Genomic DNA, 26,056 nt, shown 5'->3' with positions numbered 1-26,056 from the left:
AGACCACATCAAACCTGTCTAACAAGGCACCTTGAGTCCCTTTGCCATCCAGCCACCCACTATCACACCTCTACCCAAATACCTGCTCCATCATGAGAAATGCCAATGACCTCAGGAGGGTTAAAAGAACAGGGATCCTGATGATACACACATGGATGGTGGATGAGAAGAGGAACACAAAATATCAGTATTTCAGAAATGAAGATTCCTTAAACAGGAATACAGAACTTGACAGAGTGGCCTCTTAATTCATAGCGACACCTCTGAGCTTCTTAGAACTTATTAAACAAAAACGCCTGACTAACTACTAGAAAGCAGATGACCATAATAACAGTAGCGAAGTAACTCTAAGAAATTCATCCCTTTTCAGACATAGAACAAGCCAGAAATTCTAAGGGCTGGCCACCACTAAACCAGATTAAAACTACTGATCAAAGCTGATCTTTCTGTACTTGATGCTTCATTTAGTAAGGCTTTCTGAGATAAAAACATAAAACCACCTCAAAGTAATAAAATTCAGGATAATTCTCCATTGATTCAGAGCCTCTCTCCAGTTTTATTCAAAAACAGACTGCATATGATCTCTAATACGCCCAATCACATGAAATATTTGGTACTATTTCTTTAAAGCAAGAAAGTTTCTGAATTTAAGTTTCCACTGTGAACACTGGCAAAGATATTTTCTGTGAATGCAACTCAATTTAAATACACTGTGCCTTTCACTGTGGCTTTCGTACTTGCAGGCTATCATTCTTACATGAGCTAGTTACATGAGTTTCGTGAGAGGTTCTAAAGCTATAACAGTCGACCCCATGGACTGCAGCCTACCAGGCTTCTCCATCCATGGGATTTTCCAGGCAAGAGTACTGGAGTGGGGTGCCGTTGCCTTCTCCAGTAGATATCACAAAGTCTGCTAAAACTTATTTTTAAATTGCATCTTCTGTTAGGGCTTCCCAAGTGGTGCCAGTGGTAAAGAATTCACTTGCCGATGCAGGAGACATGGGAGATACGGCTTCAATAGAGTACATTTTCCGTAACACAGACGAACTCTTAGAACGTGAGATCTCTAAGAAGAAACCTCAATGTAAAAGCACTGGGTACTAGTCACTCAAAAATATTTTGCCCCTGAGCCACTGTGAAGCTCCAAGTGTGGAATGTCAATTGCCATGTCCCTGTGATTAACACTCTGAAGAACGATCAAACAAGAGTCATCTGGTCAGGTAGCCCATAGCCCGAGCATCACTGTTTCAAAGTCATGACTATGGACTGTCATAAAATCTAGCAAGCTCATACAAAGAAGAGGGGGAGACTGGTTTTTAACAATCTTTACCTACCTCCTTAAAACAGGCTCAGGCATGTTACAGATGCTTGCCTTTGGTCATGAAGAGAGCTGTGGATTAATTAAATCAAATTGTTACCTCAACTTAGGAAGGGGAGTATCAAGTGAGGAACATCTTCACCTTAAGTGCAAAAATGACAGATAGCATTCGGACTTCATCTTTCATAGCTACTACAATTATCAAAGCAATACAAGAACTAGAAAAGTATTTCAGTTGAGCTGAAAAAACAATCTCCTTTGCTTCCATCTCTGTTACTAGAAAATAGTGGTTACTAGAAAAGCAAGACTTCAGGGTAGGAAAAGGGTAGGAAGGAGAATCACATGAAACAGGAAACTTAACAAGAGATTCAAGTCTCTTCAAAGAGTCCACAGTCCACTGGGTATGTGTAGGTGGCTTTCATCTTGTAAGGCTTTGGGAGGCAAGGCTGATTTAGAGAAAGGCAAATGGACAAGGTTTCAGTGTGTTCAAAAAAACAGGAAAGAAAATGAAAAGAGAAGCCTCAGAAAATATTTGCCAGTCATATAGCTGATAAAGAACCAGAAGCTAGAATATATAAAGACCTCTTACAATTTAATAAGATAAATGACCCAGTTCTAAAAATGTTAAGACTAAACAGATATTTTACCAAAAAAGATACACAAATGGCTGGTGATCACATGAAAAGATGTTCATCATCACTAACCATTAGAGAACTGTAAATTAAAACAAGACCACTTGAAACCACTTGAAACTCACTAGAAAGATTATATGATTAGGTAACAAAAATAAGCTGAAACTCCAATACTTTGGCCACTTGATGCAAAGAACTGACTCATTGGAAAAGACCCTGATGCTGGGAGGGATTGGGGGCAGGAGGAGAAGGGGATGACAGAGGATGAGATGGTTGGATGGCATCACTGCCATGATGGACATGAGTTTCAGTAAACTCTGGGAGTTGGTGATGGACAGGGAGGCCTTTCCACCTTTTCTCCTTCTATTTGCCATGAAGTAATGGGGCCAGATGGCATGATCTTAGCTTTTTTAATATTTTTTTAATGTGTCTGGTCACAAAGAGTTGGGCACAACTGAATGACTAACATATGGATACAGAAGATGCGGTACATGTATACAATAGAATATTAGTCATAAAAAAGGATGAAATAATGCCATTTGCATCAGTGTGCATAGACCTAGAGATTATCATACTAAGTGAAATTAGAGAAAAACAAATACATGATATCACTTATAAGTAGAATCTAAAAAATTATACAAATGAACCTATTTACAAAACAAAAAGAGACTCAGGCTTTGAAAACAAACTTACACTTATCAAAGAAAAAGATGGGGGGAGGGATAAATTCAGAGTTTGGGATCAATATATATACATTATTATATATAAGACAGATAACAAGGACTTGTATAGCACAAAGAACTCTACTCAACAGTCTATAATAACCTATATGGGAAAAGAATCTGATAAAGAATACATATACACACATACATATATATATATATATATATATATAACTTAATCATTTTGCTGTACACCTGAAACAAATACAATATTGTAAATCAGCTGTACTCTAATATAAAATAAAATGAAGTTTTAAAAAGCTACAATTAAAAGATAAATACAGGATATGAAGCTTGAAAGGAAACAGAACATAGACAATCCTATAGGCAAGAAGGGAAAACTTGTGCTTTTGCCAAACAAGCCCCACTGGATGTCTAAGAAATACACTAATTTTCTTAAAGACACAACAGCTTGACTGTCAGGACATCTACATTTAGACTTTACAATCTTTCTTTTTATCTGGCATGGTGGTTCTGAAGCTGGAGAGAAGAAGGACGTTGCCCAGAAGCGCGTACATACACTCTGCATAATGTACTATACACAGATGACCAAAGGGTTTTCCAAAATGGGAAGACACTCAGAGCGCATAGTGAATAGAATCTGGACATTGGCAAGAATGTCAGGATACGAGGACTGAGACGAGGTGACTGCATTGCGAGGTTGGATTGCTGAGCTGCTCGGCTTCTCATTTGTCTCTGCTTGAACATAACCACTGCTGGTATTTTCAAACTGTACTCAATCAGACCAGGATCTCAAAGGACCTTGCAAACAAATATTAATCCTCATTGTTATCTCAGGAGACAGACCTAAAGACAAATCCTATCTACATAGGAATAAAGATAAAATCGAGTTGGAGAGAGTTCTGGCTTTCTTTCTGTAAGACTTTAACAACCAATCTATTTGGCAAACATTATACTGAGCATTGATGCTTTGTGAGGCACAGATGCACGATGAATGCTTTCAAACTGCCGACTTTTATAACTTGAAAGGGCCCATTTTAGAGTTGTGACTCACTTATGAGCCTGAAAATGCTATATCCGTATGTATGAATCAGACCCTGGAAGTATAAGTTTACGAAGTATTACATTACCATCAACCACAGATTACAAACCCATTGATGAAATGCTTAGTTTACTTAGCAACAGCTGAAACTTAAGTGGTGAAAAATAATCTAATTATCCAGGATATGGCAATAAATCAAGGTGCTGGCAGGATGCTTCCTAAGCACTGTGATGCCTAGTTTATAACTACTTCTACAACTATCAAAGAAAATTGATCACAGGTACCATGTTTCAAATTTAAGTAAATCAACAGGAATTGAGGCATCTCTGGGGATCAGGGCTTGAAAAAGGATAGGTCTCCGGGTGATTTCCTAAAGAGGTAAAAACTAAATCACATGTGGAAGATCAGGAAAACAAGCTTGTGTTCTATGTAGCTTCTCACTTTGCACTCCCCTACGTGTGATCTTATTTAAATAATAAAAATAAATAAATAGAACAAATGAGACTTTCAGATCCCATCTACCTCTGTTCTTGAGAAACTGGTTTGCTGCTGCTGCTGCTAAGTCGCTTCAGTCGTGTCCGACTCTGTGCGACCCCATAGACAGCAGCCCATCAGGCTCCCCCATCCCTGGGATTCTCCAGGCAAGAACACTGGAGTGGGTTGCCATTTCCTTCTCCAATGCATGAAAGTGAAAAGTGAAAGTGAAGTCGCTCAGTCATGTCCGATTCTTAGCAATCCCATGGACTGCAGCCCACCAGGCTCCTCCGCCCATGGGATTTTCCAGGCAAGAGTACTGGAGTGGGGTGGCATTGCCTTCTCTGAGAAACTGGTTTATATCATACTGAAAAACTAAAGCAAATGAAAACTTTTTTGAAATGAGAAATTGGAAAATTAGAACACAGATCACTTAACCATTTAAATACCTTATTACTTATTGAAACTTCAGGTTCAGTTTTATGTTAAATTGTCCTCTATATAGAGGAAGTTGTAAATGTATATGATTTTAGAGTGACAGGTTCACCTCTAGTTATAAAAAGGTAACGTTCACAATGGTTAATTAATTTCCTAGATGTAAACAGGTTTAGTCCCTGGGTTGGGAAGATCCCCTGGAGGAGGAAATGACAACCTGCTCAGTATTCTTGCCTGGAAAATTCCATAGACAGAGTAGCCTGGTGGGCTACAGTCCAAGGGGTTGCAAAGGGCTGGACATGACTGAGCGACTGAGAACACAAACAACTACCATTCTAAATTTGGTTATTTTGGTTTTCAGGAATAAGGGTATTCATTTTATCTTAGTATGGATAAAATTTAGATGATTGATACTCAGGGTTCATATTCAATAGAAAGTAGAGGCCCAAATCAGATGTCCTTTATGAATAGGTGCTAAAAGGATAAAAATCTGTTTAGTTACAAAATAAGATATTCTAATTCTACCAGGATTTTCCTTAGCAAGTCCCCCTTCATAATACTGATGCCTGAATACATAACCAATCCTTGTGTTAAAAACAGCAGGCTGATGTATAGAATAGTCTTGTGGACTCTGTGGGAGAGGGAGAGGGTGGGATGATTTGGGAGAATGGCATTGAAACATGTATAATATCATATATGAAATGAGTCGCCAGTCCAGGTTCGATGCACGATACTGGATGCTTGGGGCTGGTGCACTGGGACGACCCAGAGGGATGGTATGGGGAGGGAGGAGGGAGGAGGGTTCAGGATGGGGAACACGTGTATACCTGTGGCGGATTCATGTTGATATATGGCAAAACCAATACAATATTGTAAAGTTAAAAAATAAAATTAAATTAAAAAACAAAACAAAACCCAGCAGGCTGGGCAGGCTGAATTGTATGTTGTACAAGGTTTCATTATGGACATGATTTGATGGTGATATTCCACAATATCCCACAGTATAATAAAGTAAGTTTCAACTGCATTTCAGAAATCACCTTCAAGCAATTAACAGAAATGAACTATAAGTGACAGAGTTTTTTTTTTTTTTTTTTTAGGCATTATCATCTACTTTATTCTTGGATCTTGTCTCCAGAATTTAAAAAGTCCAAATTATGGACTCTGTGGGAGAGGGAGAGGGTGGTAAGATTTGGGAGAATGGCATTGAAACATGTGAAATGTCATGTATGAAACGAGATGCCAGTCCAGGTTCAATGCACGATGCTGGATGCTTGGGACTGGTGCACTGGGACGACCCAGAGGGATGGTATGGGGAGGGAGGAGGGAGGAGGGTTCAGGATGGATTTTCTTTTAAAAATTTAAAATAAATAAAAAAATAAATAAAAATAAAACCAGCTTGAACATCAAAAAAAAAAAAAAAAAGTCCAAATTGATTAATGGAAGAAATGAAACGTGGTTTTAAGACACTGAATGGTAGATTCTAAACGCAATTGAAACTCCATTCCTCAGGTTGTCTAGGATAATTTAAAAAGTAAGTAACAAATTTATTTTCATCTGTTTTTAGTAATGGAAAGAATTTATTCTTAATCCACCTAAAATGCAGTTTAGATGATAAGAAGCTATTTAAAATAAATTTTATTGTTTGCTTCTCCAATTTTCCCACTTTGAAAAAAAAAAGCAAAGTATTCTTAAGTCATTTTTAGAAAAATTTCTCTCTACTAGTGCCTATTAGTTAATGCATACTTAAATGCTCTTAGAGATAAAACAATGAGCTGAATAAAAACAGTGTTTCTGGCTACAATGTCTTAACTAAAGGAATCTTTTCCAGTGACAGAAACAGTTCCTAGCATCTCTAGTTTATTACAGACTTCCACAATGGTTGCTTTTCAGCTTGGTAACATTGCCACCTTTCTTTCCCCCTTCTTCAGCTCCACCCCAAAGTTTACCCCTCACCCACATTATAAAACTTGCAGCCAAAAGCAAAAGAATATATTGAACAAAGAAATATTTTTAAAAATTCTCAAACTGTGTAGAAAGTTACAACGCACCCTTCTTTATGTAGCACAGAGCTGGCCCACAGGATCCAGCCCCCACCACTTTCAAAACAGCTCCTCACCTTCCTTTGAAACAGCGTTCAGTGAAACACACTTTGGGATGAACACTAACCTATGCCATCTTCACAGAGCCAGTAAAGTCTGAAAAAGTGTAAGTCAGGATGCGATAATCCCGATTTTCAGGACCATGATCTCTGGAAGACAGACTTCTTTTAATACAAATGCTCCTGAAGTTTCTCTGAAACAGCCTGAGGCCACACTTCCCAGGGTGCTTCAAAAAGGAGTGTTCTTTGCAGGTCTGATGTCCACAACACAAGGCCAGACCAGAATCAGAGAGAGGGATGCTGTGATCTGGTCTCGGGCAGCCTCCTCCTGACAAATGGAGGCCACAGAAATGATGCCAGATATTTGCCACTCTGCTTCCTCTTATCAAAGAAAGAAAGAAAGAGAGAGAGCGGCAGGAGGGAGGGAAGGAGGGCAGGAGGGGAGAAAGAAAGGGAAAAAAGGAAAAGTTCTTGAATACAGGCAAATCAGAGGTACATGGAAAGTAATGTCAGGAATAGATGCCTCCTATGGGAGGCCTCCTCATCAGTGGAGAACATTTTCCAGAAACGTCTATGTGTGCTGTACTTGGTAGAAGGGGACAGATAGGTTTGCAAAACAAACTGCTTCAGAAAGCCATCTGCCTGTCTCTCTCTCTCTCCAAAGCTCTCTCCTTAAAAAAAATATTTTTAGAGTTATTCTAATTAAGAAGAGAAGTTCTGTCGGGTGTGAATACCTTTTATATGGAAAGAATGTTTGGAGGGCTCAAAGATGGGCCTGGTAGAGCTCATATAAATCCAAATTCCAAACCAAATAACAGGAGATTTGTGTATTATATTTCAGTATTGCAAATTTCACAAAAGAAAGGAAGGCAGGCCAGAAAGCAAGCAGCTAAGGAAGAGAAATATGCAGGCTACATCACATTCAAAATTAACTTGCGAAAACAAAGCAAATTTTTAAAATATCTTTGTATCTTACAAGTTATAGTCTAGAGATCTGTGCAACAAAATGGGAAATTTAATGAAAAACAGAATGGGGAAAATCTCCTACTATCACAACACTGGTTAATGATTTTCTTCTCTACACTTGTATAATTATAAAATGTTATCTTTGGAAGAGAAAAGTTTATAAATCCATGTAGTTTTCAATGAGGAATCCAAGGCAGAAAGAAGCAAATTGGTTGGCCCAAGGTTGTTCAGCCTCTAAATTGCTGACACTAAGCCCCAGTGTCCGAGTCACGAGTCCGGGCTTGCTCCCTTCCCCAACCCATGGATTTGGTCTAGTTAGGTAACTCTTGGCTACAGACTCATTCCTGATATGAAACAACAATTTTCGCTTTCTTGTGCCTCTTTATATGAAAACAGGGAAGGTCTGTCATCTAATAACCTCAGTGTGTTAAAAAACCACACATACTTTGGGATGTGAAAAGATTTGACACAGCTTGCCTCGGGCTTTCTGTATTTGGGGACAATGGATCAAAAAGTTAAGATGAACCATTTTGAAAAGGAAATGAATGACACGTGCAGGATACTGAAGCTATGTTATATAATTGGCCCTTAGGAAGCAGATGCAGTAGGGACCAGATGCACTAAACGTACATATTGTTCGATTATGCTTTTACCTCCAATGTTACATTGTTATGCACCATTTTGGGGCTTCCCTGGTGGCTCAGACAGTAAAGAATCTGCCTGTGATGCGGGAGACCTGGGTTGATCCCCAGGTTAAGAAGGTCTGCTGGGGAAGGGAATGGCTACCCACTCCAGTATTCTTGCCTGGAGAATTCCATGGACAGAGGAGCTTGGCGGGCTACAGCACATGGGTTCGCAAAGAGTCAGACATGACTGAGCAACTAACGCTTTAACACTATGCACAACTTTAAAGTAAGAGTCATCTTCATAGACCACACAGGTATATCAACTAAAGTTTACCATATTGATTCTCCAAGTGTTACAGGTACAGCTGCTCCAGAAAATACCATAAGCCTCTAAGTACCATGATTGCTAGGAAACAAAGCACACCATAAGGAGTCTACCTTTCTTTAAAAGGAAAATCTTTAATCCCTCAAATATTGTATTTATGTAGAGAAGTTTTAAAAAAGATTCAGATACTTAGTAATAAAACCTAGTCACTAGGGAATTTCTCATAAAAGCAGGTGGACTCAACAAACACACAGGCCTCAGCTCCCTCCCTAAACCTTCTTAAAATGGCTAGACAGCAAACAAAAAAGCACAACTCCTTCCTGGGTTATGAGTGACAAGACAGAAATAAAGTAGCTAGAAAGCCAACTGACAAGTGGTAAGTGGCTTACCTGACTTGAGATATGAGAATTCTAGACCCGGATTGGTCAGAAAGCCGCCATATCTGCACTGAGAACCAGCAACCTCGCCCTTCCCTCCATACACACACCAAAGAATTAGGAATTCTCGGCACCAGTACCTCAGTGACAGCAGACAATGATGGAGCTTTCAGTGAAAGGACAGGTTGAAATATTGTACAAAAGCAGTTAGACACCCTGATTCCTGCTTCTACTCTGTGTTGCTGGTAATGCCTTTCGCCAACCTGGCAGAAGTCTGCAAGTTTCTTGTCTGGAGAGGTAAAACCCAAGGTCTGTCGGCTGACTACAGGGCATTACGCACTGGAGAGAGCCAGCCTAACTCCACTGCAACTAGGAAGATAAATAACTATTATATTCACATACTAAATGAAACCTCTTCTTTCTGTCCCATCTTTCAATTTCCACAATACTGTCACCCAGGCATCTACCTTCATTGCAGGACAGTACCCTGGTGGCTCAGATGGTAAAGAATCCGTCTGCATTGCAGGAGACCTTTGTTTGATCCCTGAGTTTTGAAGAACCCTTGGAAAAGGGAATGGCAACCCACTGCAGTATTCTTGCCTGGAGAATTCCATGGACAGAGGAGCCTGGTGGGCTATAGTCCATGGGGTTGCAGAGAGTCAGACAGGATTGAGTGATTAACACTTTCACTTTTCACTTTCAAAACCGATTTCCCATGAGTCAGTTGGATTATTCAGAGAAAAATAAAACTATGTAAAGATACTGAAATTGATGTTCTACGCTCCCACCCTAATCACCATGTAGTGAAGTCCACGGTTGACAAATTCTAGATCTGTACAGAAAGCTTCTAATCAGGTCTTTAGTTCCTCGATCTTAAGTATAAGGGGACTGCTAAAGTTACCTAAATACTGAAGGAAAGCTTCTAAAAGAGACTGAAGCCAAAACAAAAACAAACAAAAACCCAGAAAAGTACATCTCTGGGGAAACGGAAAATACACAAAGAGAAAAAAATATTAAAGATTATCATTAACATCTCTAAAGAAATTAAACAGTACATTTATGAATAAAAAAGTGTGATGCTAGTTTAAAAAATGGGCATTTGAAGAGCAAATATGAGACAATGGAAATTAATATATAGTAAAGAAGTAATAAAATTCCAAAAGAAAGACCTTGAAAGAAAAATTGAGATTATCTTCTATATATGAAACAAAAACAGGTGGAGAACAACACAGAGGGAAATAAGAAAATTATAGAACTCATAGAGAAGGATCAATATCTACACAACAAAAAACAGGAACAAAAATTATTAAATAATTCAAGAAAATTTCCAAGAACTGAAGGAGATTAATTCCAAGATTGGACAGGCTCAATGCATTAAATAGAATAATTACACCATGATATACCCTGGTGCTGGAGAAGGAAATGGCAGTCCACTCCAGTATTCTTGCCTGGAGAATACCATGGACAGAGGAGCCTGGCGGGCTACCGTACACAAGGTCACAAAGAGCTGGACATGACTGAGTGACTGAGCATGCATACCCTGCTGAAATTTTAGATCACTGATCCTAAAAGTTTCCGTCAAAAAAAAAAGATTAAAAAATGAGAACAGCATCAGACTGCCGCACCCTGGATGTCAGAAGGAAATGAAGTCCCCAATGTTTCAAGAGAAATGCTTTTCAAACTAGAGCTTTCCATCCAGCAAGGGAGACTAATGAAGTTGCCATACCTGCAAGGTCTCAAAAAAATATCTCTCACCCACCACCTTTCCTCAGAAGCTACTGGAAGATGAATTTTGTTAAAATGAGGGAATAAGTGAAGAAAGAGGGAAAAATGAGGTTCAAGAAGAAAGATATGAAACATACAAATAAAGCAAAGGAAATCTCCACTTTGACTGACAAGCAGTTTAGAAAGTCCCCAGACATTCAAGTTTGAAGCAAAATTGATAGGTTTTCCCTAATAAATATATAAATCTAGTAAAATTATATTTACATAATGTAGAAGGGTTTAGATATGACTTAGTGGTAAGTATATAGAAAATTAGCAAAAACAAAGAAAACTAAATAAAAAACTAAGTAAATAAAAAGGGGTGATTATTAATTTCAAAGAAAATAAAAGGATGTGCAGAAAAGGCAAAATGATTATAATATACCATATAGTTCAACTACAAGTGCAGTTCACACAGTAATAATAATAATGATATAACTATGGAATATAGATGATTGGCGCTTATGTAACTTACTAGGAAGAAAAATTACTTTTTGTGGGGCAAGAGTCAGGAAAGCAATGTGTACATGAAAGTGAAAGACAACTAAAACCCCAACTTCCCAACTTCCCGAAAGATCTAGATGAAAAATCTAGAGGCAGCAGTATAAGCCGGAGAAGGCAACGGCACCCACTCCAGTACTCTTGCTTGGAAAATCCCTTGGACACAGGAGTCTGGTGGGCTGCAGTCTATGGGGTCGCTAGAGTCGGACACGACTGAGCGACTTCACTTTCACTTTTCACTTTCATGCATTGGAGAAGGAAATGGCACCCCACTCCAGTGTTCTTGCCTGGAGAATCCCAGGGACGGGGGAGCCTGGTGGGCTGCCATCTATGGGGTCGCACAGAGTTGGACACAACTGAAGCGACTTAGCAGCAGCAGCAGCAGTATAAGCAATATCATTTGGAACTTTGGAAAGTAGTTAACAAAGAAATGGCTAAATGAATTTAAAGTGATTGCTTCTGGAAAGAAGAAATGGGGGAGGTATGTTCTGGGCTTGTTATTTTTGCAACAGTTTTCATACAGATATTTTTCTTTGTTAAACTATTTGTACATATGTGTATGTACATTTTAGTTTCTTTCAAAAGCTAAATTTAAAAATACCTAGTTACTACAAACACCAACATCCCAATATTTAATAGTTCTATAAACTTCTAAGTCCTTGCTATATGTCTATTGCTAATTTCAACTGGAATTTTCTTCACCAAGGTCACAATAGATTCCCTTTCCAGTTCCTCCCATTTACATAACAAGTCTATTTTTGCTTGTTTGTTAAATGGCAAGGTTAATATTGCAGATGCTCTAACTGATGAACCCAGACTTGCCAAGCAGTTCTGAGACTGCATCTAGCTCTGCACTACCAGAGCTCTTCAGACAATATGTCAAATACACATGGACCCTTCTCACTAACTGCTGAGAGTTCAATAAAACCCAGTATACACCTATAGACCCCTTATCTATAATCACGTGAACACTGTTAAAAGTAGGCACTGAATCAGCAAAGCACTTTGAGGTATCCCCACTTGTCTCAGCAATAATCAACACTATAACCAAAGAGGTACCAAAGGACTCAGTATTACCATTAGACAAGCATTTCTGATAGGAGTCTCCTACACAATGGGAAGGTCTCCAAGTTCTGATTATAAAGGCAGCAAAAGGCAGCCCTCTACTGAAAACTGGTCAGATTAGAAAGAAAAATACATAACCATCAAGACATTGCTGTATGCAAAATATCTTAAGAAAAGTTCTTTCTCATTCATTTAAAATAAGCTCATGATAGAACCCCACATTTTCAAGCGTAAGTCTCTGCATGTTTCTGGTCTAAAATGTGTTCTTTCTCCCACTTTTAAGGACACTATAAGGCAAATTATGTTCTCAGGAAAAGAAACAAACTTACCTTTCACAAGCTCGGACAGTCCATGCGGCAATTATCCATAATGAGATACTAAAAACCAAGAGTACAGTTCCTGGGCATATAGTCATTAAAGTCTTCATAACAAAACGCGTATTGAAGTTTATCTTATTAAGTGCTCCAATGCTTCTAGAGGAGGCATCAGTGAAAAGTTTGCTATGTAAAAGCATGACTCTGGCAATCAGATAGAGTCTTAAGAACATTGGTATAGATAAAATAATATCCACATCAGCGGTGGTGGTGGATGGGGCATAGGAGAAGGCAAGCCGGGCCGTCCATGTGAACGTATAATTCCCAGGTATGGGATGAATAGCACACACCAGTATTTCCAAGCAGATGAAGAAAATACGCTCATAAGTCATGGCTATTCTCCAGTCATCTGCTCCATTGTCCACCATGAACAACTGAAAAAATAAAGTAGAAAATCAGCTTCAGTATGGCATGAATGGTCCACAAGCGTTAGTGCAGATTTTTAAAATACATCACAGATGACTTTAAGCAATCATGGCGAGCGCTAGGTCTTAACTTCTAAATGCTAGTAGCCAGGTACACTATTTTAAGAAAATGGCATTGGCACAGAAGAACTTTATTTTGTAAAAATTAAGATTACAAACTCACTATACAGGAGCTGAAGCTATTTTGGAGTCTGTGCTTCTGTATAATCATGTCAGTGATATCATTTAAAAATAAGGGACTGGGGCCTATCAGTAATGTACCCCCCCCCACCGCCCCCCACCTTAGATGAAGTCAGAAAGACTTGTAACAAGCTGTTCTTCTCCTTGAGGATCTGGATTGAAACCTTGCGCAATTCTAGCCATATTCTCAGTGAAATTTATTTACAGTGCCTGGGCAATTGGGTATACCCTCTAATGCAATAATACAGGAGCATTCTTACAGATAATCTTATTTTTGGCTTCTGAAAGAAAATCACAAGGGACCACAGACAAATGTGGCAAAAACGTTTCTCCCAGCTTCCTTGCTACTGCTCTATATTTTACCTCGTTCTCTCTGCTCTCCCGAAGCCTTCCCTTGGATTATTAATTTGTTTTCCATCTTTCTTTCTATAATAAAGGTTCCTTTCCCCTACTTCTGTCATTCCTCACTCCACAATGAACGAAAACAAAGAAAAGAAAGAAAAAGAAGATAGACAATAAAAGGAACAGAAAAGAATGTTTCCTGTCTTCCCTGGCTGTTCAGTAAACAAGTCCCCCAGGCTCTAGATCACAAACAGCCAGAGGCATCATTTCTGACTGTCACAGTGACTTGTGAAGGCTACTGGCATTTACAGCCAGGAAGCCAGCGGTGCCAAGCTCGCTGTAGTTCTGAGAGTCCCACGCACAAAACAGACCTGTCTGCCCAGAATGCCAACAGTGCTCTCCCACTGAGAGAGATGACATATTCTTTGCCTTTTGGTAGGTAGCCAATTTCTGTAGAAAGCATGAGATGAAAGCAACCCAAGTGAGAACAGTGCGTTCTCAGGTAAGTGAGTTGCAAAGGAAGTTGGCTGAGCAGATCTTCACGGTGATTGGATTCTATGACCTCTGCTCCTCTGGAGTCAAAATAGTCATCTCCCCACCACTTGCACGCTAAGTTGCTTCAGTCGAGTCCGACTCTTTGCAATCCTATGAACTGTAGCCCACCAGGCCCCTCTGTCCATAGAATTCTCCAGGCAAGAATACTGGAATGGGTTGCCAAGTTCTCCTCCTCCACCCAGCACTTAGATGGTAACAAATTCCCATTCTAAGTTAATTGTCCTGCAGGTCACAGCTACTGCCCATTCTGTTGTTCAAACACTGCCATCAGTGCTACTTGCAAGGACAGGAATTTGAGGACCAAATGATCACTTCTTTCTGGTACTTCAAAAAAGTTGGAGAATAAGCAGGATCTCTTATCAAATTTTCAACAAATTATGGCAACATATGGTTTTCTGTATGCCTTTATCATTAACTTTCTACCTAGGGAACTCAGAGGGTTTGATAAATAAATGCTAAAAATTAGAAATGCTAAAAAGTTAAAATTAGACTTTCCAGTTTCCAAGAAAGAAACAGATCATAAATAAAGCCATTAAGTTGGCGACAGAAATATTCTTATGCAGTTCACCACTTTCAATACCACACTGGCATAAAAGATTTCAATAATAAAGATATACAAAAGATTGTATAGATATAATGGTAGAAGCCTTCTAAACTGTTTATCAGTGAGTATTTACAGGATTCTCTCTAACTCTTCAGAACCCAAAATCTCTTAAGATGCTTATGCCCAAAAGGATGTCTTCCTCCAACTAGCTCCTTTGAGAGGCTCTATACATTTAGAGACGCTATCACTACTCTTGGTAAAGTGCTATCAAGGGCCAGTGTAAGTCCCGTAAGAAAAACAATACTGTTATTTAAATCTACGTTTCCATTTCTACTGAAAATGATATTACCCAGTTTGTCTCCTTTCTTCACCAAACATGGTTCTGAACGACTTGGAAACAAATCAAATCCACCCGCAAAAGGAGTCATAAGCACCAAGACACCGGATAGACAGAAGCTGTGCTACAGATTCTCAGCACGATTCCAAGACAGGCTTTCCCCACTCCCTTCTGGGCAATAGCAGCATCAGAGCAGAATGAGTGCCTTCTGAGGTGAGCCGTAAAATGATGTATAATGCTGACGTTACTTCCCGGCTCCTATTTCTCCCGATCCTCCCCCATCACTCCCAGAGCACTTGGTCCCCTGACCTCACGCAGGCTACCCCCTCTTTCCAGGCCTTCCCATCGCCCTCCCTGCTCACTTCCCTAAGGAAGCTGGTTCACTCCTTCCTTCCCAGCACTGCAGCCACCGTGCCGCCCGAGTCCTCAGCAGCCTTTTCCCTCCTGATCCGGTGGACCTGCCCAGGTAACTTTCCATCGGGTCGTGCAGGTGGGCTGGGCCCACCACAGGCACATGCCTTCAGTGCCAGCTGCACCCTCAGCGTCTCTGCCATCATCCCCCGACCCCTACAGCTTCTGCTCCAGACAGGAGTCTTTTCCCTGCAGAGCCAACTTTGTTCCAGTCAGTACAGTTGCCCTCAGTATCAGAAATACCTCCATTTTATACTTCAGCCACAAGCTCACCTACATCTCCTCCTTTTCTCCTTATTTGCACTCTCTTCTGTTCTACCTATTTACAGCAGTGTTCCACCGAAATCCAGTTCCCCTCCAGTTCCTGTGCTTTCTCCCTCTCAGCAGACGATACAAGCATGTTCAAATCCCCGCCGTTCATTAAAATAAGAGCAACACAAACAAGGGCTTCCCTGGTGGCTCAGACGGTAAAGCAATGCGAGAGACCCGGGTTCGATCCCTGGGTCGGGAAGATTCCCCTGGAGAAGGAAATGGCAACCCACTCCAGTTGCCTGGAAAATTCCATGGACAGAGGAGCCTTGTAGGCTACAGTCCACGGGGTCACAAAGAGTCGGACACGACTGAATGGCTTCACTTCACTTCAACACAGAGTCCCCGCTGGCTCTGTGTCTGCCCTAAGCAGTCTTCATTTTCTCACTTTTCTTTCAGCCCCAACACCTCCCTGGGGCTTTCATCCTTATCACCCATCACTCCACCAATACAGCTCTGCCTAAGGGTCAGTCAAAACACCTTCATTATGAACTCTAGTTCTTCCAACTTAATCTTTATCTCACTTGATCTGGTATTAATCATTTCTTCCTTTCTAAAAAAGATCTCTTCTCTTGGCTTGTGTGACATTGCTTTTTTAAAAAAATTGCTGCCATTCTGAAGAATATATCTCATTTTCCTGGAAAAAAAAAAAAAGCCCTTTCCCCTTACAACCATTCACGAGCCCCTTCTCTAGTAAGCTTCATCTCTGACTCTTCTTTCTGTACTTTCCAGGAGGACCTCTTCCATGCCTTTTACCTCTACAACCAGTTATCTCCTACTGGAAGCCATCATCCATCCTCCAGTGACCTCCTGAAAATGGAAATTATATAATCCTATTGCTATCAAGATTAAAACCATTCCAAGCCACCTTCCTCCTATCAATTCAGCAATCTGGTTTTGCCTATCTCTTCAAACTCATTGCCTATTTCTCCTCTTACATTTCCCTCTGGTTGCAGATTTCAGAACACACTACCATTTCTTTGTCCATTCTGTCTTATGGAAAGTCTTTCCACCGAGCAAATTCTTATTCCTTTGAGACCAAACTCCATAGTCTCACCTTCCTTAGGACACCGTCCAGGCTGAGACAAATCTGCAAGTCTCCCCCTTTTGTTCCATCGTGATCTCTTTGTGCGCCCCTTGTAGCTGCCACCACAGAGGACAATAAGGATTTCTTTGTCAGACTGTCACTCTACTCGTCTGCGAGGCTCCATATCTATCTGGTAAAGAATTATAAACACTTGGAAAATGAACTGCCTTGCTGTTTCTCAGTTAATATTGATTACTCTAATCACTAGACAGGTCCTAATGCTAACTGAGCATGCTCAAGGGAGATGAGAATACTAATACTGAACACAAGTGAAATAAATCTGATATTTTCCAAATTTGTAGAGAACACACCCTATTAAATGCTAAGTCATTGCAGCAGCATAATTCTGCAATTTGACAGCATGTTCAATAATGTCCCCAGAGAAATTTTCTATAGTGTAGTTGCTTTTTACCATCAGGGGTTTAATCAACACCTGAAATTATTTTAATTCTTGGTTTTATCATAGTACATACTTCAGTGCTAAAGAAAGAAATATTTCCTTCTACTCTTCACTTACCCCCCATCCGTAATAGCTGCTTGTTCCTTTGTTTTTTTCATTTATTCACTAAATATTCAGTGTACTGAATACTCACTATGTGCCAGGCATTCTGCCACGTATTAGCCACAAGGTAGGATTTGTAGCAGACAGAGTCTGCCCCATGGAACTAACTTTCACCAAGAAAGAAAAACAAAATCAAAGAAGCAGACGTAAAGCAATTTACTAAAGTAATTATGTCTGTGTATATCGCCATGAAGGAAACAAACAAGAGATGAATAGAGAATGATAAATTGGAGGTGACCGCACGCGTGGTCATCAGGGAAGTCATCTTGAGAAGTAGCACTTAAGGCAACATCTGCAAGAAGAGAAGAGCCAGTCATATAAACTGCCAGAAGAAGAACATTCCAGCAGAGGAGATAGCACATGTAAAGGCCATAGGCTACAAAAGCTTAGCATGCCTAAGGAAATGTAAGAAAACCAGAGTGGCAGGTCAAGGGGCAGAGAGACAGGAGATGAGTTTGAAGAGACAAGGGTGGAAAGACATGTGGGACCTTGACGACCGTAGTGTCAAGATCGGATTTCAGTCCAAGGGCACTGAATCTGCTGGAGAGTGTTACGCAAGGAACGACGCGATGTGATTTACAGGTTAAACCAGAGTTTTCAAGGGAGGACACTGGTTAGGAAGTTCTATGGCATCTGATGGTAGGTAGTATCCCCCTGACCTGGACCAGGAGCAGTGAGGGTTGCCATGGAAATGAATACAGTGGGTGCACTAGAGAAATATTTTGGAGATCTAGCTAGAACTTGCTGATGGGCTGAATGTGGGAGTCATTCAAAAAAAGAGAATCAGAGACGACCGAGCTTCTATTCTGACAAACACAGTTGATGTTGGTGCCACGTCCTGAGTACAGTGGGCTGGACACGGGGAGCAGGGGAGGTTCCGTTTTGGCCACTGCCATTTGAGTATAGATGCCAAGTAGGCAGCAGGATTGCAAGTCACTCAGAGGCGAACTCTGGACTATTGAAATAAATTTGGAAGGCATCAGTATTTAGGTAGTTTTATGAGATCAAAAGAAAAATTAGAGGAAATGAAGAGGACAGGACACAGGGCCAAGTCCTGAGGAACCCCAAATGTGGAGGGCAGCCGGAAAGCCAAGCCTGTCTATGAAGCAGGAAGAAAAGAAAGTATTTTTAGAGTCAAGGGTGAGGGCTGTCAATTAGAAACTGTCAAATAATATTTACCAGGTTCAGAGCTATGATAAGTCACCCAATATTCTACCCAGAATAAGAAAACACTCTAAATTTTCATCAAGTGACTCCAGGTCAAGAATGAAAATCCAACTGTAAAAATATTCCCATTACATTCAATATGACCCATATAATACATAGACGATCTCTTTTAAGCTAACTTGTGGGGGAGTTAGAGTAGTCAAAATGACAGCTATTAAACCATCTCTACATTCATTTTCATTTTGATGTTGATCAAAGAAGAAAGATTCTAGGGCCTAAAGCATGACGATTTCATCTGCTTTAATTCTGGAGCTGTGGTTAATTGTCTTTGCCAGAGTAAAGTAACTTGAAGGCATAACAGGACATGCTCTCCAAATATATCCCATCACAAGCTTTCCATTTGCTCAGATATCCAACACACAATCTACTTCAAGCTCATTTCCAAGATGACCTGGTAGCAAGAGTCAGCAGCAAAAAGAGAGTGGCACAGGCCCGTTACATGATCAGGTCACGTGCTGGCACAAGGCCCTCAGCTTAGCCAGCTGAGGAGAGTGAGGGACTGAGCGGCAATGCCTCAGCCACCTTCTAATTGGAGAATAACTGCTTACAATGTCGTGTTAGTTTCTGCTGTGCAATAAACTTAATGAGCTATATATATATCCCCCCCTCCCCTTGAACCTCTCCCACCCCTCCAACCCATCCCTCTAGGTTGTCAGAGAGCACTGAACTGAGCTCCCTGTGCCACATAGCTTCCCACAAGTTATCTATTTGCACATGGCACTGTATATATGTCAATCCTACTCTCTCAATTCTTCAGAAAAACAAATATTATGTATTAACACGTGTGTATGAAATCTAGAAAGATGGTACAGATGAGCCTGTGTGCAGGGCAGGAACAGAGATGCAGATACAGAGAACAGACTTGTGCACACAGAGGGGGAAGGGGAGCCGCCTTCAACACGTGCTCTTTCTCTTCAGTGAGGTGAAAGCTCTCTGGTCTGATCTCGGGACAGTGTCTTATATATCAAGTTTCCTTTCCAGTAGAGAATTCACAGCAGTGTTCAGCACAGAAGTGGTGCATGAAAATCATTCTGAATAAAATAAGTTTAGGCATGTATTTGTTAAAAAAGTAAGTATAGGTAGAATAACCAAACAAACAAACAAAAAACCTCTGAAAAGGAAGAGTAAGATGGAGAAGCAGTTCTGATAGATTATTAAACAAGTTAATGATTGAAACCATGTGGTACTGGGACACAAACTCACTGATAGGCCAATGGGACAGTACAGAAGACTAGACCAAATAGACCCAACATACCAGGAAATTCACAGTATTATAAGGCAGACCATCAAGTCAGTGAGGAAAACACAGTTTATTAAAAAATGATTTGGGGACAACTAAATAGCCGACTAGAGAAACATAAAGTTGAATGGATGCTTCACACCAAATATATCAAAAAAAATTCCAGGTGGATGAAAGATTTAGATATAAAAATGAAACTAAACTACTAACATAATAGAAGAAATCATGTAAGAATTATTTTGCAATCTCACTAAAAGGAAGGCCTTTTAAATTATTTATTCACTTTTTATAGATGTATTGAATTACAATATTGTGTTAGTTTTAGGTATAAGAAAAGTGATCCGGTTATACATGTATATGTATTTTCTTTTTCATATTGTTCTTTATTATGGTAAGGAAAGCCTTTTAACTGTGACAAAAACACCAGAGTCTTAAAAGAAAATATTGATACATTTTTAAATTGACTACACTAATCTTTTTGCTTTCTGCACCTGGCCAAAACTGTAATAAAGAGAATAAAAAAGACAAACACCAAAACATGGGGAAACTCTTCATAACTATTACCACAAAAAAAAAACTAATTTCCCTAATTGTATAAAATTTCCTTTAATGCCTTATGAAAGAGATGAGCAGACTAACAGAAAAATAAACAAATGATAAAAAGAGAAAGTCATGGGAAAGGAAATAGAAATAGTTCTTAAACCTATTTAAAAAAAAGCTCAACTTCAATCATAAGGGGAAAATATGATACTATGTTTTGGACCTGTCATACTGCACAATATCTAAAAGTTTTATAACTCACTATACTAATGAAGGTGTGGAGAAAGAGGAACGCTTATACACTGTGGGTGGAAGTGTAAATCAGTACAACTCCAGGGAGGGCAATTTATCAGGTTATAAATGTACATGTTCTTTGACAGTGCAATTTCATTTTCTTAGATGAAGTCTGTCCTACTGACATATTTACATATGTGAGAATAAACATGTATGGATATTTTTATAGCATAGATTGTATATTAGCAAAAGACTAGAAATAATCTCAATATCCACTAAAATGGAAAAGGGTTAAACGAACTAGAGATTTCCACAAAATGGATCAGTAGGCTGTTTAGAAAAGATGATAAGATTGTTATATATTATTCAAGGAAATGGTCTATTAAGTCACTCAGTTGAACAACAACAATAAAAGCATTCTATATGCTATTTGTGTAGCTTTGTAAATAGGAGAACATATATTCATATTTGTATGTGCAAAAAATATCTGAAAGAATATTCTAGAACTTACTGATAAATGTTGCTTAGTGGAGGTAAACTGGGTGGCTAGGGATGAGAAATGGAAGGGAGACTTTCAATTACACATTTTAAAAAATATTCTTATTGTGGAATCATGTGAATGAAAAAATGCAAGTTAATTAATAACAAAAATAAGGAAATGACTGAAGAAGAGAGGAAGGGGAAATGAGAATGACTGAGTTCATTAGACTTTCAATTGCAACCCTAACAAATAGTTTATATGTACAAACCCGATAAACTAGAAAGCAGTAACTGACATTCAAATGATAATCTACAGACATGAAACGCACTGAACACAATTTACACTGAAACTGTTCTGCTTACCAAGGCAAAACCTTGAACCATTACATTACATAACTGTTTTCAACAACATGAACAAAAAATAAATAAGACTCTTTGGTTAACCTTTAAACCAAATATTCAATAAGACCAAGTTCTGCTGTTCACTCAGATACTGAATGCTTCTGCTTGTAAGGGTCTATGGATACAAAGATTCAAAAGCCTCTTGGTGTTCAATAAGGAAGTGAAATATAAATGAATAATTACTGTGCTGGTGAAAATTTCCAAAAGAGAGGCATGAAGAAGACACAGAGAAAAATAAAGAGGAGGCTCCAACATAAACTAGTACCTGGTACCTCCCCCTTCTTTCCCTTCCATTGCCTGGACTCTTCATATAACTCAGGACTAAGAACTTCCAAGCTGAGTTCTTGGATATCAAGGGGATAGTGGCCCAAAGGAAAATGCACAAAATGTGTTCATGCAAAAAAGAGAGTCCTTAGTCAGAAAACAACTTTTGGATAAAATAAAGTGAAAAGTCACTAAAGAGGTAAGACAATAATGAGGATCTCCTTATTAAGGCATCAGGCTTCCCTGGTATAGAATCCACCTGCAACGCAGGAGACCCTGGTTCGATTGCTGGGTCGGGAAGATCCCCTGGAGAAGGGATAGGCTACCCACTCCAGTATTCATGGGCTTCCCTGGTGGCTCAGACAATATAGAATCTGCCTGCAATGTGAGAGATCTGGGTTCGATCCCTAGGTTGGGAAGATCCCCTGGAGGAGGCCATGGCAACCCACTCCAGTATTCTTGCCTAAAGAATCCCCAAGGACAGACGAGCCTGACAGGCTGTAGTCAATGGGGTTGCAAAGAGTTGGACACAACGAAGCAACTAAGCACAGCACAGTACAAGACAAAATCAACGAAGAATTCAGACCACAACTCCCTGCCACAGACTAGGTCAAAGAACAAACAGGTGAAGGGAGAAGATGTCAGTGGTGTCACTGAGATTCCTGCCAAGACCCTCAGTCCAGGACTGGAGCAAAACCAGAAAAGCTATGTTTAGAATTCATATTCTGGGTTCATTGCTGAGCAAAACTGGGAAGATTTCCTTATCACCCACTCTGGAGCCTTTCTTGTTTTTGGAGCCTCTTGCCCACCCCGGCAGTCCCGTGCACTCATGCTGTCCTGAGAGCTTTCTGCATCCAGGAAAGAGGATTTCCAAACTGCTGCACTAAAATATTAATCAATGAATTGCTAACTCTTCCCTGGGGAAAGAGCGTAAAGAACTGGACTGGAATGTAGGAAAGCCAGGCTCAGCTTCCAGATGGTCTAACTTGTTACAGGACCTTAGGAAGTCATGTGAACTTCATGGACCTATTTCTTCTGTCATCTGTAAAATGGAGATAATGCTATTTGCTGTCTCTGAAAGTAGCTGTAATGATGAAATAAACAGTCAGCATACATTAGGGCCAACACTGTGCCACTTCCTTCCCTCTTTTCTCTTTTCCATTTCCATCACAGAAATGTCCACTTTCCCAGACTCTTTTGCAGGTACATGTAGCCATGTGATATAGTCATGACCAGACATCATAAGCAGGGGCACTCGCTAGAATGTCTTTGCTTTTTTGGATAAAAATGATATCTTACTGGCACAGGATGCTTCATTCCCTTCCTCTGACCCTAAAAAGAGGTGATGTTGAGGTCTGCAGAAGTTATCTTATGATCATAAGAAAAAGGTGAAAAGAATCACAGTCGTGCCATCCCTGACATCTGGAGCCACTGAGTCAGCAACCATTGACTCCATATGCTTAACCCACTATTAGTTGAGTTTTTTGTTAAGCAGCTAAAAGTATGTCTACATTTAATTTAATATACCTTCAACTGCTATGTAGGCTTCCTAGGTTGCTCAATGGTAAAGAATCTGCCTGTCAATGCAGGAGACACAGGTTTGGTTTATGGGTCGGATCCCCTGAAGTAGGAAATGGCCACCTTTCCAGTATGTATTCTTGTCTGGAAAATCCCATGGACAGAGGAGCCTGGCTGGCTACAGTCCAAAGACTCTTTGGGGTCACAAAGAGTCAAACACAACTGAGCAACTGAGCACATACATGCTATGTACATGTCTATAAAAATAGGTCTTCCCTTGTAGCTCATTTGGTAAAGAATCTGCCTGCAATGCAGGAGACCTGGGTTCGATCCCTGGGTCAGGAAGATCCCCTGGAGAAGGAAATGACCACCCACTCCAGTGGAGAATCCCATGGACAGAGGAGCCTGGCAGGTTATAGTCCATGGGGTCGCAAGAGTCAGACATAACTTAGCAACTAAACCACCACCATAAAAATAAGGAATAATCATCAACTTAAACACTCTCAAGAGTCCCTTGGACTGCAAAGAGATACAACCAGTCAATCCTAAAGGAAATCAGCCTTAAATACTCATTGGAAGGACTGATGTTGATGCTGAAGCTCCAATACTTTGGCCACCTGATGTGAAGAGCTAACTCATTGGAAAAGACCCTGATGCTGGGTGAGATTAAGGGCAGGAAGAGAAGGGGATGATAGAGGATAGGATGGTTAGACAGTACCACTGACTTGATGGAGATGAATTTGAGCAAACTCCAGGAGACAGTGAAGGACAGGGGAGCTGGGCATGCTGCAGTCCATGGGGTGGCAGAGATTTGGACACAACTGAGTGACTGAACAACAAAACATGTAATGGAGAGAGCAGCCCATATTTCAAAAGGGATGTATATCAAATATTAGAATTTAAAGTATATATGGTAACTGTTGAGTGGCAGAGTTACTTCTTGGGAGGCTTTTGTTCATGCCTTTTAAATATCAACCAGCTGCTCAGAATATCAAATTGTATCAGTTCAGTTCAGTCACTCAGTCATGTCCAACTCTGCGACCCCATGCACTTCAGCATACCAGGCCTCCCTGTCCATCACCAACTCTCAGAGTTTACTCAAACTCATGTCCATTGAGTCGGTGATGCCATCCAACCATCTCATCCTCTATTGTCCCCTTCTCCTCCTGCCTTCGATCTTTCTCAGAAATCTGTATGCAGGTCAGGAAGCAACAGTTAGAACTGGACATGGAACAACAGACTGGTTCCAAATCACGAAAGGAGTACGCCAAGGCCGTATATTGTCATCCTGCTTATTTAACTTATATGCAGGGTGCACCATGAGAAACGCTGGGCTGGAGGAAGCACAAGCTGGAATCAAGATTGCCGGGAGAAATATCAATAACCTCAGATATGCAGATGACACCACCCTTAAGGCAGAAAGTGAAGAACTGAAGAGCCTCTTGATGAAAGTGAAAGAGGAGAGTGAAAAAGTTGGCTTAAAGCTCAACATTCAGAAAACTAAGATCACAGCATCTGGTCCCATCACTTCATGGCAAATGGATGGGGAAACAGTAGAAACAGTGAGAGACTTTATTTTCTTGGGCTCCAAAATCAATTAAAAAATGCTTGCTCCTTGGAAGAAAAGTTATGACCAGCCTAGACAGCATATTAAAAAGCAGAGACATTACTTTTCCAACAAAGGTCTGTCTTGTCAAAGCTATGGTTTTTCCAGTAGTCATGTATGGTTATAGGAGTTGGACTGATAAAGAAAGCTGAGTGCCAAAGAATTGATGTTTGAACTGTGGTGTTGGAGAAGACTCTTGAGAGTCCCTTGGTCTTCAAGGAGATTCAACCAGTCCATCCTAATGGAAATCAGTCCTGAATGTTCATTGGAAGGACTGATGTTGAAGCTGAAACTCCAATACTTTGGCCACCTGATGCGAAGAGCTGACTCATTTGAAAAGACTCTGATATCATTGTATGACTCATAGGAAATACACACAGATGTCTTGCAGCCAGTGAAGCTTGGATTTAATTTTTGACTTGACCACTTACTAGCTAGTGGCTTGGGGCAAGATAAATAATCTCTCTAAATCTCAAGTTGCTCATATACAAAAATTTAAGATAAAGTCAATCTTGCATGATTATCATGAGGCAATAACACACTCTGCAGACCCCGGTAAAAATGACCCCATGTATAAGTAATAATATTCCACAGAATCTTCAAGTGGGGCAAGAATATAAATTAAGTACTAACTTATAAAAATGAGAAAGTCAGTCATGGAAAAGGACGAAGGGAAATGCAAAAGGAAAAATAGATCAAGGTCATTATTGAGAGGAAGTATCAGATCAGATCAGTCACTCAGTCGTGTCCGACTCTTTTCGACCCCATGAATTGCAGCACGCCAGGCCTCCCTGTCCATCACCAACTCCTGGAGTTCATTCAGACTCACGTCCATCGAGTCAGTGATGCCATCCAGCCATCTCATCTTCTGTCGTCCCCTTCTCCTCCTGCCCCCAATCCCTCCCAGCATCAGAGTCTTTTCCAATGAGTCAACTCTTCACATGAGGTGGCCAAAGTACTGGAGTTTCAGCTTTAGCATCATTCCTTCCAAAGAAATCCCAGGGCTGATCTCCTTCAGAATGGACTGGTTGGATCTCCTTGCAGTCCAAGGGACTCTCAAGAGTCTTCTCCAACACCACAGTTCAAAAGCATCAATTCTTGGGCACTCAG

General features: G+C 40.2%; 1 protein-coding gene across 3 annotated transcripts in view; it reads right to left on the bottom strand.

Annotated features, from left to right (window-relative positions):
• Window positions 1-26,056, bottom strand: part of KCNN2 (potassium calcium-activated channel subfamily N member 2) — a 515,917-nt gene that overhangs the window by 110,913 nt on the left and 378,948 nt on the right. For all 3 annotated transcript variants that reach the window (XM_027552617.1, XM_027552615.1, XM_027552616.1), the window contains one exon: window positions 12,639-13,057. In XM_027552617.1, the coding sequence (XP_027408418.1) occupies window positions 12,639-13,057 (419 nt within the window). The remainder of the gene's footprint in view (window positions 1-12,638; window positions 13,058-26,056) is intronic.

Source organism: Bos indicus x Bos taurus, chromosome 10, assembly GCF_003369695.1.
Source record: "Bos indicus x Bos taurus breed Angus x Brahman F1 hybrid chromosome 10, Bos_hybrid_MaternalHap_v2.0, whole genome shotgun sequence".
Classification (NCBI taxonomy): domain Eukaryota; kingdom Metazoa; phylum Chordata; class Mammalia; order Artiodactyla; family Bovidae; genus Bos; species Bos indicus x Bos taurus.
Note: the sequence above shows the minus strand (reverse complement) of the source record. Positions and strands in the feature narration are given on the sequence as shown.